Genomic DNA, 18339 nt, shown 5'->3' on the forward strand with positions numbered 1-18339 from the left:
ACTACGACCGTTCAAAGACTATAATCCGTAAAACAACCAAAAACTATTATCATACGCGTGCTAGACGATCCGCATCTTCTTAAAATTTTCAGATATTTATTATCAGCATTGTGGCTTTATAACGAAAGAGGATGAAAGCCATACACTACCTATGTATAATTGTACACCGAATATATGCCTTACCCCCATTGGTCTTTAATTTTGTTGTTTATCCTTTAAATCATAAAACTGGCTTTCCATTGGAGATGGATGTTTTTCTTCGTGTCTCTGCGATCGAGATTGCGTGGGCCTGTGACGGAGTTGAATAACTTATGCGTACGCGCCAGGTTTTGGCGCGGAAACTCGGATTTTCATTCGCTCGCATATCTGATCTTCAAGTATGAAAGTGGATTTTGGTTGTCTTACGAGTTATAGTCTTTGAACGGTCGTAATTAGACTTTTTAGAAGGTTTACAGAATGAATTGGCGGGGTTCTTAGTTATCGTAATTACAAAAACTCAGAGGGGTCTTAGTTTTTGAAATTACGAAAACTAAGACCCCTAAATTTACCGTTAAATTGGACCTAGAACACAGTGGAAAGGATCGGACAAGAGATGATTTGGCAGTTTAGGCCTATTTTGGTTACAATTTGACTTTATATTTCGACAGATTCGATTTTAGGGGGTCCTAGTTTTCGTAATCTCGAAAACTAAGACGAGTCTTAGGTCTTAGGTCTTCGTTTTCGAGGGTCTTAGTTTTCGTAACTCCCAAATAATTTGATATACAAAAACTCAGTCGAAAACCCGATTAAAATAATTTGTACGATCGAGTAAAAGCTTCATTAACCAGTGGTGTTTACCATTACAATCACCTCCAGCCCCTCCGTGAGTGATAACACTCTGCCTCCCACCCCTCTCTCAGTACTTATAGACTGAGCACGAATAGTGTGCTTCCCCCTAGAAATTGTTCCAAAAAATGGTCCAAAAGTTATCGACATATTCCATGTTCAAGAGCTGCTAAGCATTGTTATCTGAGTTATGTCGCTCTAATCAATCGAGAGTCAATTTCTTTGCAAACAGCTCTATAAAAAAAAAAGAAAGCTTTTAAGGTCCAGCTTCATTAGGTACATTCCTTAACTGAAGATTAAAGCGAAAAAGCAAATCTACATTTAAATAATCACCAAAAACACGTTCGTGATCAGTGTGTGCTTATCCCAAAAGGGGTTAATTTGACGCGAATGAATCAATTGGAATAATATGGCGGGAGACGGAAAAGATGGTTGCATGTACGTCCTTCTTCTTTTCCTTACTGTGTTTATGCGGTTGGCTTTCAACCGACGGGGGGACCGATCAACAAAGCCTGCGATTGCTTACAATCAGAAGTAACAAGAGAAGAACAGAGGCGTGCTACTTTCAGTTACGGAAGAAATTTCGTAAAAAGAAAATCGCTTGGGTTCTTGAAAGGCCACAGTTCTGGTTCGAGCATATGGTTTTAAGCCATTACGAAAATAATATCTGGCGAGAACAATTTCGTATTTCGAGGCAAACCTTCCGGTTTGTTTGTGATTTAGCAAAACAAGATACAAACATGAGAAGCAGAGCGATTCCAAAGGAGAAGCGAGTAGCTGTTGCCGCAGAAGCTTCACGGGAGAATAGAAATACCGCGCATGTTGTATTTCCGATTTGACAGCCCTGTAAAATGAATAACCGTAAACGACTCCTGATTGGTTGAAATTAATTACCAACTCGTTTAATTATAAGCTACCTGGTTTAGAGGCTTGAATTTAATGAGAATTCCATTGAAGTTTGCAGACTCGCTTAGCTTTAAGCGAATTAGAAAAACATTTGTTTTCACGGGACTTTCGCTTGTCACTCGCTAAGCGACCTGAAAACCGCTCGTGAAAACACGGCCGTAAAATGCTGTATTGCGTCTTAAAAAACGTTTATCCGCGGTGTCTTAAGAAAGAGGAATAAAAAGGAATGTGATAAACGGAAAGGTTATAAGGGATTTTTAGCTATTCTAGGTGACACTAGTGAGCTAACCAATTGAGCTAACCGCCTCCCGGTTAGCTCAATTGGTTAGAGCGCCGGTTTGTGTTGTTGCGGGAGGTCGAGGGTTCGAGCCAGCCCCGGCCGGACCAACACTCATGGTCTTAAAATAACTGAGGAGGATTTGATACCTTTCTATAATATCAAGAAATGGATAGATATTCTAGTCTTCTCGGATAAGGACGAATAAACTGTAGGCCCCGTCTCCTGCAGGGTTAGGGGTAGGAGACGCTAATTTCCCACGCACGAGATTACTGTGTGATGGATATCCTCCATAGGGGTGGGATGGGGGGGGGGGGGGTGTTCTGAGGGCCACAAGTTCATTAGCTTCTAGCTATTAAGTGCTACTCTCTATAAATAAAGCCAGCTAGCCAACACTACTTCTTGAACATCCTTGTTCAGTTTTAATAGTTTTTTTCTAAATTCGCTGTGGTTTTGTAAACCGAAGTGAAAAAAGATATCCCTTATCATCATCGTAAGGATCGCTCTTGCTCTTAGGGCGGGAGAAATCCAAAGTTAGGTGTGGAGTGGCAGATATTTATCATAAATGGCGTTACATGCCATTTCTAACATTTCAAAAATTAGGTTTGTATGGAGTGTGACTGTAGGCCTTACAAGCCCACCATTCCTCAAAGGCATTATGCAGTCTTTTGAATGTCACAGAAGCCTACATTCCATAGTATCCGGATGAGAGAATCATCTCTGGAGGGATAAACGACTATTTGATGCTCCATCCAGTTACGATAAACACCACTTACCGACTGTGGAGCTAAGTAAGCAAGATCAATGATGGTATTTTGAGGAGGAATCTTTCAGGTGATTCTGTGATTTGCATGGAAGTTTTAACATGTCCCGGGATGGCGATGGTAGGTAGCACATCATGTTCGATTTCACAACATAGATAAACTTAATTTTATGCGCAGCTGACGTACTACAGAAGGCAACGAGTGCGTTTCTGTGGCTTTCTAACTTTTCTTCCTTCCCTATCAGTACTCAAGCAGACATGATACGTTTTTTAGTTCTGCCGGTCCTGGGTCAGCGGTGCACGATATAAAAATTGCTTGCCATTATACCTGCCGTTGTTACTTTGTCGCTTCTGCGGGTGCGATGATTTTCTGGCTGTATAGCCAATTTTATTAGCAGCTCTAATATGAGTTAGCTGGGTCTGGAGTTCGTCTCTGAATAGTAGGTCTGTCACTGGAATGTTAGAAGAGCATAAGTCACCATAGTCCTTGTGAAGGTTGGGCTTAATTTCGTCTCTTCTGAGTTGTGAAATTTCATAGCTTGCATGCCCGAGCAATTGCAATGAATCAGTTGTCATTACAAGTAAGTTATTAAGCTCTTTAGCTATTTCTCGGTCGCCTTTGTGCTAAGTTTCAACAGTAAATCGGTGGATTTGACAACTGCTTAAGGCGCCTTGGACGCGGTGGTTTGTAGGCGGAAAAGTTTGAGATCTTTGCCACGAGCTTCTCGTGGGAGTTGTGACCAAATTTCCTCATTCACCTTAGGCAATGTGATAAGTTTGGCGCAGTTGGATGGTCGATGATATTTCTGGCTTTTTTCTTTCATCTGGTCTTCCGAAAGTTTGTGTAACCATGCTTTATTGGCGATTTTGGCCAATTTCTCCGAGACGGCTCCGGCTGTCTTCTCCTACGCGTCCAGTGATTGAGCGATATCGTCTAAGACATCGGCAGATTCTTCCGCCTTACTAGTTTGGGATGGCTCACCTCTATTAAGGAGCTCATTTACATCAGTTGAAATGCCTGATTCAGGAGAGTGGCGTTAATTTTTCCCTCATAGCAAATGCTTCTGAGTCGTCGGCGCCATGAATGCGTTTGAGCGATTCGCTCATAGCAGCCATATTTCGGCTTAAACTAGACATCATATTCATCATGAGGGCGTTTTTATCCTGTTGGTGATCGTCAGAACCAAAGTCTTTGTCTTGTAAGAGTTCGTTTTCATCTTTTTCCGTCATTATTCTGAGAATTTAGTCAGATAAAATGTGTATACAGGAGACCGACTTTCGTTGGACTATTCGCTTGAAAGCCGAACGCAACTGAAAGCTTGCTTACCGCGCGCTATCTCACGTGACTTCTTAGTGACGTAGACTTATGACGAAGTAGAATTCAAGAACTTCGACTCCCACATAATCTTTGACGAGGAGTCAAAAACAGACCTTTTGTGGTTGCAAACTCACTTCCGAACGGTGAAACCTTGCCCCTTTCGCCCTGCAGCTCCATCCATTATAATAGAATGGGATGCGGCGAGTACAATAGGATGGGGGGCCACATGGGAAATCAATCAATCCGGGGACTATGGTGGTTGGAATAAAAGACCCTCCACATAAATTTGCTCGAGCTGAAGGCTCGTTTCCGAGCATTGCAAGCTTTTGCAAGGAACCACATAGACTGCACAGTTTTCCTGAGAATGGAAAACACAACCGCAGTTGCCTATGTAAACAATCTCTAGGGAACCCATTCAAAGACTCTGTGCACACTAGCCCTACTATTGTGGGACTGCACTCTAGTGAGAGACTTAAACCTGAGGGAAGAATACCTCCCTGGTCACTTGAACCATCGAGAAGATGCCCTTTCAAGGAAATTATCTCAGGACCCAGGGCACTGGAAACTGGACATAACCTGCTTTCGGGCCCTCCAGACCAGTTGGGGTCCCCTGGACATAGATTTCTTCGCCAGCCGGACAAACAAACAACTCGACAACTACTTCAGTTGGTTCCAGATCCGGAAGCCCTGAGCATGGACGCTCTCCTCCATACATGGGTAGGGATGAAGGGTTACGCATTTCCGCCATTTGTTCTTCTCCCCGCCTGCCTGAGAAAGATTCGGGAGGAGGAGGCCCTGATGGTGCTTGTGGCTTCCGTCTGGCAAGCGCAGCTTTGGTACCCCACTCCGTTATGCATGGCAGTGGATTGTCCCATCCTTCTCCCTCCGAAAGCATCGCTCCTGTCTACCCAAGGGGGGGACTTGCACCCTTTGATCCAAAACGCAACTCTGTTCCTGGCAGGGTGGCTCTTATCAGGAGAAAAATGCAACCTTAGGCCTTTCAGAGGAAGCTTCAAAGTTTTTACTACCTTCAATACAACTCGCCCTGGATAAAGTGGTTGGGCTGGTGTAGTAGATGGAAAGCTGATCCCCTTTCTCCGTCTATAATTATGCTTGCTAACTTCTTAGCCCATTCTCACTCTGAGGGTTTAGCCTACAAGACCCTTAATACTTATCGTTCCTGCCTTTCATCTTCTCCGATCTCCCACCAATTGATAATTCAGATATTGGCAAACACCCCCTCATTATAAGAGTTATGAGAGGTATTGGTTTAACTAACCCTCCTGCACCTCGGTATAGTCATACATGGGATGTTAAAATAGTCACCAACTATATCCGGTCCCTTAACGAGAACAAACAGTTACCTCTTAAGACCCTTTCCCATAAACTGGCCGTGTTTTTACTTTTATCATCGGGTAGAAGGTCTTGCGAAATCACTTCTCTTGACCTCAAATATATTATTGAAAAACCAGAAGGAATTTTATTTAGCATTCCAATTCTTACCAAGACACAGAAAGGTAACTCTCCTCCCGATGAAGGGAGGAGCCCAAGGAACTTTTGTTTTCCCAAGATTCCCCTTTAATCCGATATTATGTGTGGTTTCTTGCATCACAGATTACATGGATCGTACAAGCACACCAAGAAGTGATGATAGGCTACTCGTTTCTTAAAAAAGCCATATAGACATATTTCCTCTTCCACATTGGCCAGATGAACTAAATGCCTTCTTTCCGAAGCATGGATTGACACCTCACTTTTCAAAGCTCACTCTACCCGTGGGACCTCCACGTAAGCGGCCAGAGAGGCTGGCGTTCCCTTGGACCCTATCCTAGAGACAGCACACTGGTCTTCGGAGTCCACCTTTTCAAAATTTTACTACAGGCCTTCTTCGTCAGCCGTCAGTCGTGCCGCTCTCGGAATTGAAGGTATGCTTTAAAGTCATCTTATGATAGCTAACTTGTATCCGAAGTATAGTTAAGGTTTTCCAAGGACTTTTTAGAGTCTGATGTAAAACCCAAGTTATACGAGGATGCGAGTTAGATATCACAACCCCTGCCCTCCCAGCCCAGGATTCATTCCTCGAGGTGAGGAATGTTGTTTTTCTTCCTCTACTGAGTTAAGCTCTCTCTTCTTGTTTTCTTTCAGATGTTTCAATAGACTGAGTAAACAGAACTGAGCTGTTATTGGTTTTGTCCAATAAAATGTTCTTGAATTATTTATGGCCTCTTATTCCTAACTTTCTCACTCCACTAATCCTCACCTTCCTGTCTGTGTGGAAAAATTTCCGATCTCATTCATTGAACACTCGTGGCCAAGGTCAAGGTCTAGGGCTCGTCAATGATTGGTTAGTTTCAGAGACCCACGCCTATTGGCTCATTTGTTGGCGCTTCTGCTTTGCAGAGATTTTTCTATGAAATTTGTTTTTTTACCTCGTATCGAAGATCAACACCTTGTGATATCTAACTTGCATCCTTGTATAACTTGGGTTTTACATCAGACTCTAAAGAGTCCTCGGAAAAGCTTAATTTAGATGATTATTTAAATGTTGATTTGCCTTTTTCTTTCTTATCCTTAGCTAAGGAATATACCAAATGAAGCTGAACCATAAAAGCCTTATTTTGTTTATCGGGTCGCGGATCTCGCGTATCCAAAAATTCCTCTCTAGTACCAGAAAGTAGAGCTGTTTGCACCTATCTTGACTCTTGATTGACAAGAGCGATGTAACTCAGATAAGAATGCTTAGTGCTCTCGAACATGGAACATATCGATAACTATCAAAATTCTCATGCCCCGTCCTTGCTTGACTGCGATAGAAGGCCCCCGCTTGCGGTAGAGATTTTTTCCGCATGAACTAATGGCTTGTTTTTAAACGTATGTAATTACGTCCAAGACAACAAAGAGAACCGCAATATAATTTTAGCGTATGGCACGCAAAAGAAATACAGCATTCTAACAGCCTTAATGCGATCAGGTTAACATCCTAACCTGGACTTATTTTTAACACCCATTCTGATCCTTTCACAGTTTCCAGCGTCGTTCGTCTTGCTTTTCACGTGACTTTTTCATAATTAAAATAACAGGGAATCATCAATTCTTTCGAGGTTTTAGTCTTGTTAGTTATTCGAACAACGGAAGACTTATCTTTTTATAAATTTTCAGTTTGAGGGGGTTTTCGTCTGATGATATCGCAGGTTGAATTTCTAAGCTTTTGTGTGACACTTTATTAAATTGGTGCTTCAGTGCTATGTGGACCGTGTAACACATGAAAAAAAGGACGCAAACTGAAGGGCAAAACTTTTTAAGTCATAAAAACATAATTAAGCAAAAAAAAGAAAATCATTAGGTGATGGAGATAGGATCAACTTAACAGCGCCAGAGGGTTTGAGTAAAACCAAGATGAGATACCATTTCAAAGATAGGAACATTATCTTTTTGTAGCTATATTTTTTAAAAATAGCTCAAATACTTGTCTTATAACTGCGTTAGTAAACTTCAAGGTATATATTGCATTTTAAGGAAGCATTTCATTAAGCAACGATAAATGACATTTCGATATTTTCGAAACTTAACACTGTAAACAAACGAAAAAACAAACTGAAGAGCAAAACCTTTACAATTGCGACTTCATAACTATCGACAAAGGTACTAATCAATGACATAATTAGAATTGAAAACACAGACGTCAGGGGACATTCTTAAACCCATTGATTATAGAAATTTTGTTCTTTTAGAACCACACTAACTAATTATGAGCCATTGACATAATTAAGTGGAATTTTTTTTTGTCTTAAACTGAATTTACCCATGTTTACGTGCAGTACTGCACCATTTGAATTCCAAAGTACATCGCTCTTGTTTGAGGCTTAAAAAAAAAAAAAAAGAATGTTCCGATACACACAAGAAGTTGGAGTGTTCTAATGTGGCTATTGATAGAGATTACCAATGCAGTGGTTACCAAGAGAGTTAAAACTAACACATGTAAACAAACGATAAAAAAACAGCAGTCGTGACTTCATAACTAAACAGAGTTAGTATTAATTGAAAATATAGGATTAAAAACAGACGTACACCTCTCTTGTTTGAAACTAAGGCTAAGACAGAAACAGGATTAAAAATACAGATGCCACGAGTGCATTAAAAATACCAGGACCACATTCTTGACTATAACAATTTTTCTTTGTTGGGCGTCCGACTGTTACATTTAGTGCCGTCAAAAATTTCAATACAATATTAAATTTTTTAATCAACAAAAAATATGAATTGCATTTTGACCCACTTACGCGTACCCAACAACTAATCTTTTAACAACAACAAACATATGAAATATATGAGTGAACTGCGGTTATGAGACGTATATAAGAACGATCCTTCGCAGTAAAGCACTATTTGAGCAATAGTGGAAATGCCTGCTCCCAGTTGGCTTGTCAGCTCAATTGGTAGAGCGCTGCACTAGTATCGCAGAGGTCAGTGGTTCGAATCCCGTACAGGCCTGAAATTTTTTTCAGGTCTGATTTCCACTATTGCTCAAATAGTGCTTTACTGCGAAGGATCGTTCTTATATACAACTAATCTTTTCTTTGAAACAATACCGTTCCAAATGTTGTAAGTGCAAACAACATACGCGGAGCTTTGCAGACCCGATCTTTCTTGTCCTCAGTATAATATGCTCAAAGTGCGAGCAAAATTATAGCCATAAATAGCTTTCAGAACAGCTATGGAAATCCATAATTACCTTTGTCATAACCTAGTTATGTTACAGCTCGTGCTATGAGCTCCTAGTTGAATACATATATGTGACCCATTTAACAGATGGTGAACACCACAGCGTATACTCAAGAAGCTAGAGTCGCTCTCAGCTATCGCCTCACGCGATTTCTACGCTTCTTTCGTGCTTAGAAAACCTCCCAAATGCATCCATAACTCAATAGAGTACGCTTTGGTGTTTACCATTTGTTTTATAATCCAACATCGATGCATTGTAGCAATAGAATTCCCTTTTAGTGGACCAAAAACTTTCGTGTTGTATTACATGATCAGACAAAACAAACGTGCGAAAACTGGGCATTGCGCAAATGCAGCGCCGGTTCACGCGTCAGCCCTCAATAATACGTAGTTAGTTATCAACTTGAATTTATTAAAGCTATTTAAACTAATTCAGCGAATATTTCGAGCTGAAATTGTAGTAAAGCATGAGTAAATGCAATTTTTTTCTTACTGGTATATTTCATATCCGATTGGAACACCCCTATATAAACATCTCCCCCTAAGCCCCCCTCACCGGGTCCACCCCTCCATCCACCCTCCCACCCGCCCTTTTTAAGTGCTCGATTAATTGTCAGCTGTTCTGAGTATGATTAAATTGATTGCACGCAATCATGCATCAACAAGTTACTGTTAAGAATAACAAACTCCTTCTCTTGCACAAGTAGATCCTCATTGCAGAGGGAAAAAAATCAAATGTGATTAGCTTAAAGGTTATTAGGGATTTTGAGCTACTCTGAATGACACTAATTCTTGAACATCCTCGTTCAGTTTTAGGGATTTCTTTTCTGTTTCTTTCTTTCTTTTTTTTACCCTGCCATTAAATTTGCTGTGGTTTAGTGAACCGAAGTGAAAAAAAAACACACCCAAATAACGTGACATGCACGCATCATGGACAAGACAATTCAAGCTGATACCCCGGGGATTATTTTAGGAATAGTTTTGGCATTCGTCCATTGCGTCCAAGTCTTTTAGGAAGTGTCAGTCTATGTTAAATCTAAATTGTCAGCGTGTTTTTCGTAAAAGGCAACTTGTTAGAACAAGAAGTATGATTTTCAGCATGACTTGTGAAGGAAGAAAATCCTATTTGTGATATTCAAATGGTGGAAATTTGCCCAAAGGATTGAGTGTCGCGCACGACGTAACAAGAATAAGTTTGCGTGTTTCTGTTGTCCCTGTTAGCGATTATTTTTGTTTACGTACTGAATAATTTCTAAATTAGAAAGAACAATGTCTTAAGATGAACAGAAGACATACACGACAATTCTCGCACATCCAACATGGCTTTAAATTACATTCGGCGATAGTAAAAGCAATCCAATACACACGCAAAGTTCTCTAAAGTTAATCGAACTTTCCATCTTTTAGACAGCGTTTTCATGGGCTTGTTTATTCCTGTTATTGGCACAATTATGATGCTTCTCACGAGCGCGATGCAAACGATGACAGCTTCACTGCTGTGTCACGACATGTTTAAGTAGTTGCAGTTATAAATCCTTGTGTCATTAGTTCCCACCATAAACAGGTTTTGTCTTCCTGCGGAGGTGTACTTGCCATAGCCTAGAAGTTTTGTGCATAGCAAAGGTGAGCAGATATTGCCTAAACGGTCTTTAACCTTTGAGGGGCTTTTCCTTGGCATTAAGAATCCTTTTAAACTTCTCGGGGAATTGCTTTTGAAGATAAAGCCTTAGAAAACCTTTGCTTTTCTGTAAGAGCTAGGGTACAAACATCAAAAGCCGGGGCAAAAATTAGAGGGTTAGATTGTGCTAAAGACTAAATTACTACAAAGCATGATTATGTGTTCTCGTTTCACCCTCGTATATACTTGTTTACCTTTTCTCGAAAATGCTGTTTTTTTTTTCTTTTTTTTTTTTTTATAGATATTTCCAGTTCAAACGTCGGGGCAACAGGTATCCGACCCTCTTTGTAGCCGTCGGCTTCCCTGTAAACTTCTTTCCTCTCACAACTTCAAGATAGAGTCATTCAGATAAATTGTGAGGTTCAACGCGTGTACTGATTTATAGATAAAGAACAAATCAGTCGAAAAACCTGGAATACCATTTGATATAATTTCACGTTTTTAACTGACTGAAATAAAGGGCAATTTTGAATTCTCAGCAGTTCAAGATTTAAAGGCCGCGTCACGCGACACGGAAACAGTCTATACGTATCTTATTAGACGTCTTGTTGCGTAGTATCAGTGAGTATTTTTACGAGTTGTGCCGTATTTTGACGAGCCCGTAGAGCGATTCAAAATAAAAGCAACGAGCAAATATACTCAGTGACAGTATAAAACAAAATATTTTATAACAGATTTATTATCCAACACGCCAATTTGTTATTTTAGTGCGGGTGAATTTCGCGGATAGTTATTTGGGGGGAGTGCGTGACAGAAGTATGCAAAGGACAGTTCTCATTGTTTTGGTCGTGTTGCTGTTTCTACTTTCTTCCATAAATATTAAATTTCATTGTCGTCTAACTACTTTTCTTCGTTCGATTTATCTAATCGATATTCGCCAGACATTCCGACTTTTCGTCGTCAGAAAGCAGTTGAAATTGTTCTCCATTTTTCGTAACTTCAATCCAATTCGTCGCTTTCGCGATGCGAAGCAAAGTTGGATAATAAACTTATCTGAACAAGCAGCTTAAACTATTCAATAAGTCACAATGTTTTACTCAGAAGTGAGAGGTATAGTATTTTTACGAGGTCAGTTCATAAGGAAAATACGATAATCTTTTGGGTTTCGCTATTTTGTAATTTATGTCTTTGGCGTTGTAATAGAAGATGTAACCTTATAAGAAGAGGGTTAAGAGGTAGAAGAATCGTTGTAGAGGAAAATCTCATTAAGCGGTTTCAATAATTCAATCATTTGCATAAAAGAACAACAACATCAGCACTTTTAATGACTTTCAAGGGAAACTTCGAATTTCATCCAATAAAAGTGTCTGATATTTGATCTAATTTATAACAAATGAAAACACCCTGTACCCGAAATACAGTCAAAATACACTGATATATCCTTCCGAATTTTCCACATTCTAGAGATGGCCGACCTGATTAATATCTTTGTGACCTACAAGAAAACGAGGCGAGGCATTTCCAGTCCAAAAGGAGAAGATATTCAAGGATTTTTCCCTCTTTTCCTTAAAGCCTTCTCCGATGTGTTACCGCGCGAAGTGGAGCTAAGTGATTTCAGGTTCCAGAAATACGATGAAAGACGCAAAACCTATGTGGATCTCCAGAGTGATGAGATTCTTAAAAATGGCATGGAACTTCGAGCTAAACTTGTAGGACAGGTACCGGTTAAAAAAGGCAATTCCTATTAAGTAGCGAGCTTAAAGTGGCATATTTTTTACTAGTAATAAGTCTCTAGAGCGCGTGTCAGACGCGTAGTAGCTCGTTTCGAGTAATCAACGACTGAAAAAATTCAAATTTGACAATCTTCGGATTAGGAATGTCAACTGAAAGGAATGTTGCAGTGTAGTAGCGTTGAAGCAGTATGTGTTGAGTATCCGAGGAATCACCGACTTTTATTTCATGTTCTCACAGTATGATCGTATTGCTATCGTTTTGTTCTAGCGAGTTAAACTTGTGCACACACATTTTTTTTTCGTTTCCGATGAGATCACGCACCAGTGAATGTAAGCTATAGTGAGCAGATACCCAGAAATAAACATCGTAAACGCCAAACGCATAAAATGAAATGCCTGATCAGTGTAGCTGACGCCGTTTGCATAAAAATTTAATTTTACTCATCAATTTCTGTGTGGTTTTTGTTTATGCTTTAGTCTCCTATCAAGTTTCATGAAGTCCAGAAAAAAAACATTTATCGACTGTGGAGCCCAGTCAGCAAAAAGAATGACGGTCTTGTGGTGAGAAACTCAAGCACCGACATTGTGACTTGCAGCGGGAGTTTTTCCTCGGGCTGTGACAGTAAGTACATAATTCTGTCTTATTTAACGCGGGCTCCAATGTCTGCCAGAGGTCCATGAGACACTCCAATCGCAACATTTTTAGTACATGTCTCTTTAACAACTCTCCCCACATCCCTGTGTGTGATGGTGCCATCTTGAACAACTGTTCAAGTCGTTAAGCTACATATTCACGCAGAAACACTGAAGGAGGGAAGAGAGATGGGAATATTAACCGCCTTAATATTAGATGCTGCGTTTCGAATGTCACTTTACTCACTTTAACCTTCAAGAAATGACCGTCGATTTAGTAGCAGGTGGAAACAAAGGCTTTTTTCAAAGTAAAGTGGCGAGAATGTTATTTCTCAAACGCTAAAAGTGATCAAAATGAGGAGTGTATTTTCATTTCTTCCTTATATTTGTCAAGTGAGGCTCCCCATCCCAAACCTCTACCAAAATTTTGCGACCTTGGCCATTTCTATTTTGGGGCTAATAGGTTACTACGATTTCTTTGAAAGTTCATAGACATAACTTGTCTCGAGGAGCCCAGAGAACATTAATAAAGATATTGAACTGAAAATTTTGCAGGTTTAGCAACTGGTATGACTTTTCAGCTGGTTGATTGAGGAACTCTTTTTAAATTACCGGTTTCATGGACCCTCAGCGTAGGAACTGAAATGATGATCATCTATTACTACGTCAACTCTCCGTCCTTTGTTGTTTCCTGAAATTCATATACTTCCTCAAACTTATGTTTCAAATTTAGCTCTTATGGAGACCATCGACGAAACAAGAGATATGACAACATTCTTTGGCTTGTTATTCAAAGATGACGCAAACAAAACGTTAGCACTGACTGGAAATGGAAAAGGAAACCCCATCACAGCCGTAGTAAGTAATGATAAAATCTATCTGATTCCTCTGTCCTTTGCTTGTCTATTCCCAAACCTTTCTATCTAGTAATCAGTATATATCGAGTCATTCTTATTTACTCCCATTTAAGCAATTTATTCCATTTTTTTTAATCATTCATAAATTTTTTCCAAGGCTTCTCCTCAAAATAACTGGGTACTATACGTAAAGCCTGCCTTTTTACTCTAAGGTAAATAAGAGCACTTTACGATCGGATGACGTAAAACGAAAATCAATGCTGTTAAGCACAGCGCGGAGTAAAGCAAAACTAAAGTAATCCCGTGTTACTTTCGACACTCAATTAGAAATTGCTAAATACATGGACGAAACAGTTTCATTAGTATTCAAGGTTATAGCTATGTAAAGCAGCAAGGGAAAAGAGCGTAATTCAACCATAGAGATTAAATCTTTAAATTCAAAGCAATTTTCAATTCAGGAAATACCACTGGGGGTGCAGACTCCAGACAACTCCATCTTTGAGCCTGATTACTTCTGGAGCTATACGATGTTCAAACAACGTAACAGCGACTACTATCTGGGATGTGATGCTAATGGAGATCTAACTCTGGTTGAAAATTGGAACCCGGAGTATCCGAATCCTCAAGCTCTTTTCATTCTTAATAAACCAGATAAATCTGTCTGAGACAGCCAAAGATCTGTTGAGCATTTCAACCTACTTGGATACAAAAAAGAAAGAATTAAGTGGGAAAATGTTGAATTATCGTAATTTCTTCTAAAAGTAATCAGAGCATTAACCTCTAATAGTCGGAGGCTGTTCCAGTAATTTTTTGCGTTGTAGAAATAATTTGTTGATGGTTTTTTTTTTTTTTTTTCATGTGGTAGTTCGTCATAATTAAGATCAGAAAATATCGTATCAGTATCCGCTGGTTGCTAAGGCTGGCGTGAAACCTGGCTGCTGTAATGTCTTGTTCTTTAGAAAAACGACTATGTTTTAATCTTCATAGACACAAAAAGATGAATTGGAAAAATATTTACTATTTGTAAGTTTTTCAAACGGTAATCAGTACCTGTAATCTCCTTTTAACCCCAATAACGCGAGTCTTCAAATTAATTCCTGAGATAAATGGAATTTGTAGTTGATTCTTTGATGTTGTACCCCGTCATCTTGTTGCAGCAAGAAAGACCAGGTGATATTATTATCTATTTGTTTATTATAAAAATGATTTCACCTGTGAAAGAGGAAAATTTCCCTAGATGACTTTTAACTCTTAGAATTCTTCGAGTCGGTGGCTTACGTCCGAACCGAACAGCTTGCAGACTCGTATTACCGCATTTGAGCCGATTTTAAAATCTAGACTTGAACTGCAACGACCTTTGTAGTCTACCTATTATAATAAACCTCCAAAAATTTAGCCGATTATGTGTGGTCTTTTTCTATTTAATGGCTTAAAATTACTAAGTCAAATACTATCTCCGTAAAACTACATTCCTATCCTATGCAAGGAGTGAAAGGGAAAGATAATTAGGCTGTTCAAAGTCGAGATAATTTCACTTTTCTTCCTGAATGCAGAGGCTCTAAAGTTCAGTGAGGGATCTACACGAACATGAGCGCTTTTGTGTTTCTTACCAATTTCGGGCTGTTGATTGGTCACCCTCCTAACCTTTCAGCAGTACAATAAGCAGATCGCCCCGCGCACGTTGACAGAATTAAGATACAGCCTTGAGGCGTGAGTAGTCCAGTGGTCAGTGCGCTGGACTCAGGGTCAGATGGCCCGGGTTCAAGTCCTGGCTGGGGCTTGACGTTGTGTCCTTAAGCAAGACGCTTCACTCACATTGCTTCGTCTTCTCGGATAGGACGTAAAGCCCGTCTCCTGCACCTATCAATTCAGGGATCTACACGAACATGAGAGCTTTTGTGTTTCTTACCAATGTCGGGCTGTTGATTGGTCACCCTCCTAACCTTTCAACAATAAGCAGATCGCCCCGCGCACGTTGACAGAATGAAGGTACAGCCTTGATTTGATTTCAAACTCTCATCGCTCAATTAAATAATGAGTGAGTTGCCAGTAATCAGATCATTGCGATTGATTAGAGATTTTTGGGATCACCATAGGGTGAACATTCTATTTGCTGGAAGTAAATTTATGGCGAAGGGTTGTTGCGACGTCTAGAAAACCATATTGGAGAGAGATCCACGCTTTTTCGCCGCTGCTTTATCATAAATGGATTAATGTTATGTTAATACAAGGTAGGTGTTAGTTTTTGTTGGAATAACCACCAAATGTGTTGTAAAATAGAGCGATCAACTTATGAAAATATGAAATCGTCATCTCGTAATGGTCTTGACATATCACAAAATTTAGCTTAAATCGCTAGGAAATAATTTCTTTAATTTCTTCAGACGTATCTAGATATGCAGAGCCTGTTTTCATTCTTGTTGACGTATTGGATAAACAAAGTACGACGTCTGAAACGAGTCGATGAAACATAGACCTCCTTTCATCATCATCATCATCTTTATTTGCCTCATTTTAACAATTAAAAGATAGTTAATTGCAGCGATAACAGTTAGAAGGCGAAGAGACCCAAGAAGCCACCAGGCTTATGGGAGAGCCACCTCACTTACAATGATAAATTAAGTAAAGAAAAAGTGCTGCGAATGTGTGGCTTGGCCAATTCAGTGATTATTTAAGTAAAAAATCTTGCAATTTCGCTTTAAAGCTGAGAAAGTTTGACCAACGAGTGACTGAAATAGGGAGAGAGTTCCAAATTTTAGGACTTTGATATAGAATTTTAAACTGCTTGACATTTGTACGGCACAAATGCGTTCGATAATTACTGGCTGTTCTGGTACCATAGTTGTGAATTTGGCTATTCCTTACAAAAAGATCAATAAGCAATGGGGGCAATAAGTTATTTTTGAAATGAAACATAAATTTAGCGATTTCAAATGTATTGACTTGGAAAATATCTAAAATTTCTAGTTTGGAGAGTGAAGGGGCAGAGTGGTCTCGATAGTCTGAGTTGGTGATAGCCCGCACAGCTCGCTTTTGCAATTAATAAATTCTGTTTAAGTTAGATACGTATGTGGACGACCAGACCGAGAGAGAAGTCGTCAGCGGCGATGGAAGTGTTTTTAACCGAGCTGTTGCTCTTTGGAACGATGGAATAAGCGATGAAAAACACGAGGACACCCCTGAGTCAAGTAATAGTTTGTTAAAAAAAAAAAAAAATCCAAAGGTTTTTGAGCGGCCATTTTTCTCCTCGAGCTCCTTGGAGGATCTTGTCAGGAAAAGCAAGATCACGGGAACTCCGACAGAAACTGTAGACATGTATTCAGTCGTGCATCGCTCCTTCAGCGACCCGTTTGTACTTATTCTTCATCGCAAAAGAAAAGGTCAAGTTTGGAACTGATTATCAACGCTGGTTCGTTCTCATAGAACAAAACTGTTATGTTTTTGGGGTTGCAGAAGAGTATACACACACACAAGATGGCGGGTCAATAGCAAGATTATATTGATAATAGCACATGGTAACATTACCGCTGCATACTACGCGGGCTCACAACAAACGGACAGTCCAGAACATCTCCGTACTGTAACAAAAACAAATAACCAACGTAGGTGTTTAATCACTTTCATGAATCACATGATATTTGATGCTTTAACACACTAACATCAATCTCGAGCTGTCTCGAGGTAGCTGTTTTACCGCTCTTTTGTAGAAATTACTAAGCCACGACAGCGCTAGGAGTGAAAACGCTTTGATGAGTTATTTCTTTGCGATTTATAGCCAATATTTCTATTTTTCATGACCTTTACGCGATGTCAGTTTCACAATAAACCTTACGAATGGAGAAAAGTTAATCGGTCAATTTTGCCACAGGTTTCATAGTTATTCAAACAAAACTTTCACTACATTTAAATCAACATTATCCTAATCAATTTCTTATAAAACAGAGGTGAAAAGCGATAATCTGTCTCCGAAATCTTTTTTTTTGAACGTTGAAACTGCCATTCTTCATCGCAGGCAGTCATAGCGGGCTGCAATGTTTGCACCGTGTCGATCCCATAATTCAATGACCTTTCGAATTCGATACAAAATTGTTCTATACATACAATTCGACACTAAATGAGGTCGACTTGATTTATCAACAAAGTCGATTTGCTAAAGGTATAAAGACGTTTCGATACAACTTCAATCATGTTCGATACAAACTAATGAGGTCTACCCGTGTTCGATAAAAGAAGTTAAAAAGAAGTCACGAGGGCAATAGTATCGAGATATACCGTTGCTACGAGAAGAGATTGCATCTCCGATGGAATTCAAATTAATGGAGCGAACACATCGACCGTATGATTCAAGAAAGACAAAAGAAAGATGTGTACGCAAGCGTAAAATCAGCGATCGACTATTTTTGTCCCATTTTGTTTGAAAGGGCTAGATTAAGTTTCAGCAAGTTAATTTGACCAAGTTTAATTATAAACTGCAGTTTATATTCTCTCGGTTGAATCCAGGAGATGGGCTGCCTTGGGTAACGTTACTGCCCTCACTGATTAAAGATGCTCCATACGACTTTCTACCTGTATCTAATCGACTTCAGTTTAATTGTATTGTATGAATTTGTACCCAAACGAATTTCCTTCGAAACAATTGTAAGTGGAATTATTTTAAAAGTTGTTACCCGAATAAAAATGTTAAAAT

The 18339-nt window shown here is 39.5% G+C and overlaps 1 protein-coding gene and 1 pseudogene across 3 annotated transcripts; one reads left to right on the forward strand and one right to left on the reverse strand.

Annotated features, from left to right (window-relative positions):
• Positions 1-3041: 3041 nt before the first annotated feature.
• On the reverse strand, positions 3042-4001 carry LOC148716750 (uncharacterized; annotated as a pseudogene).
• Positions 4002-10277: 6276 nt separating this feature from the next.
• On the forward strand, positions 10278-15052 carry LOC148716751 (uncharacterized). Of its 3 annotated transcripts, XM_088745562.1 has the most exons (6): positions 10380-10434; positions 10731-10760; positions 11894-12147; positions 12640-12784; positions 13529-13653; positions 14111-15052. In XM_088745562.1, the coding sequence occupies exons 3-6, from the start codon at positions 11896-11898 to the stop codon at positions 14315-14317; spliced, it is 729 nt and encodes a 242-aa protein (XP_088601688.1). In that variant the 5' UTR covers positions 10380-10434; positions 10731-10760; positions 11894-11895; the 3' UTR covers positions 14318-15052. The 3 variants fall into 3 exon arrangements, with proteins under 3 accessions (XP_088601686.1, XP_088601688.1, XP_088601687.1); XM_088745560.1 differs by lacking the exon at positions 10731-10760 and having other exon boundaries at positions 10278-10434; XM_088745561.1 differs by lacking the exon at positions 10380-10434 and having other exon boundaries at positions 10725-10844.
• The last annotated feature ends 3287 nt before the right edge of the window (positions 15053-18339 follow it).

The sequence above is a fragment of the Stylophora pistillata genome, chromosome 14 (assembly GCF_964205215.1).
Source record: "Stylophora pistillata chromosome 14, jaStyPist1.2, whole genome shotgun sequence".
Classification (NCBI taxonomy): Eukaryota; Metazoa; Cnidaria; class Anthozoa; order Scleractinia; family Pocilloporidae; genus Stylophora; species Stylophora pistillata.

Excerpts from the sequence above, each read along its gene's own strand:
- LOC148716751 (XM_088745560.1), top strand. The coding sequence starts at position 11,896 with ATGGCCGACCTGATTAATATCTTTGTGACCTACAAGAAAACGAGGCGA. Across the intron at positions 12,148-12,639 it reads GAGCTAAACTTGTAGGACAG|TCTCCTATCAAGTTTCATGA; the intron begins GTACCGGTTAAA and ends TTTATGCTTTAG. Across the intron at positions 12,785-13,528 it reads TTTTTCCTCGGGCTGTGACA|CTCTTATGGAGACCATCGAC; the intron begins GTAAGTACATAA and ends TTTCAAATTTAG.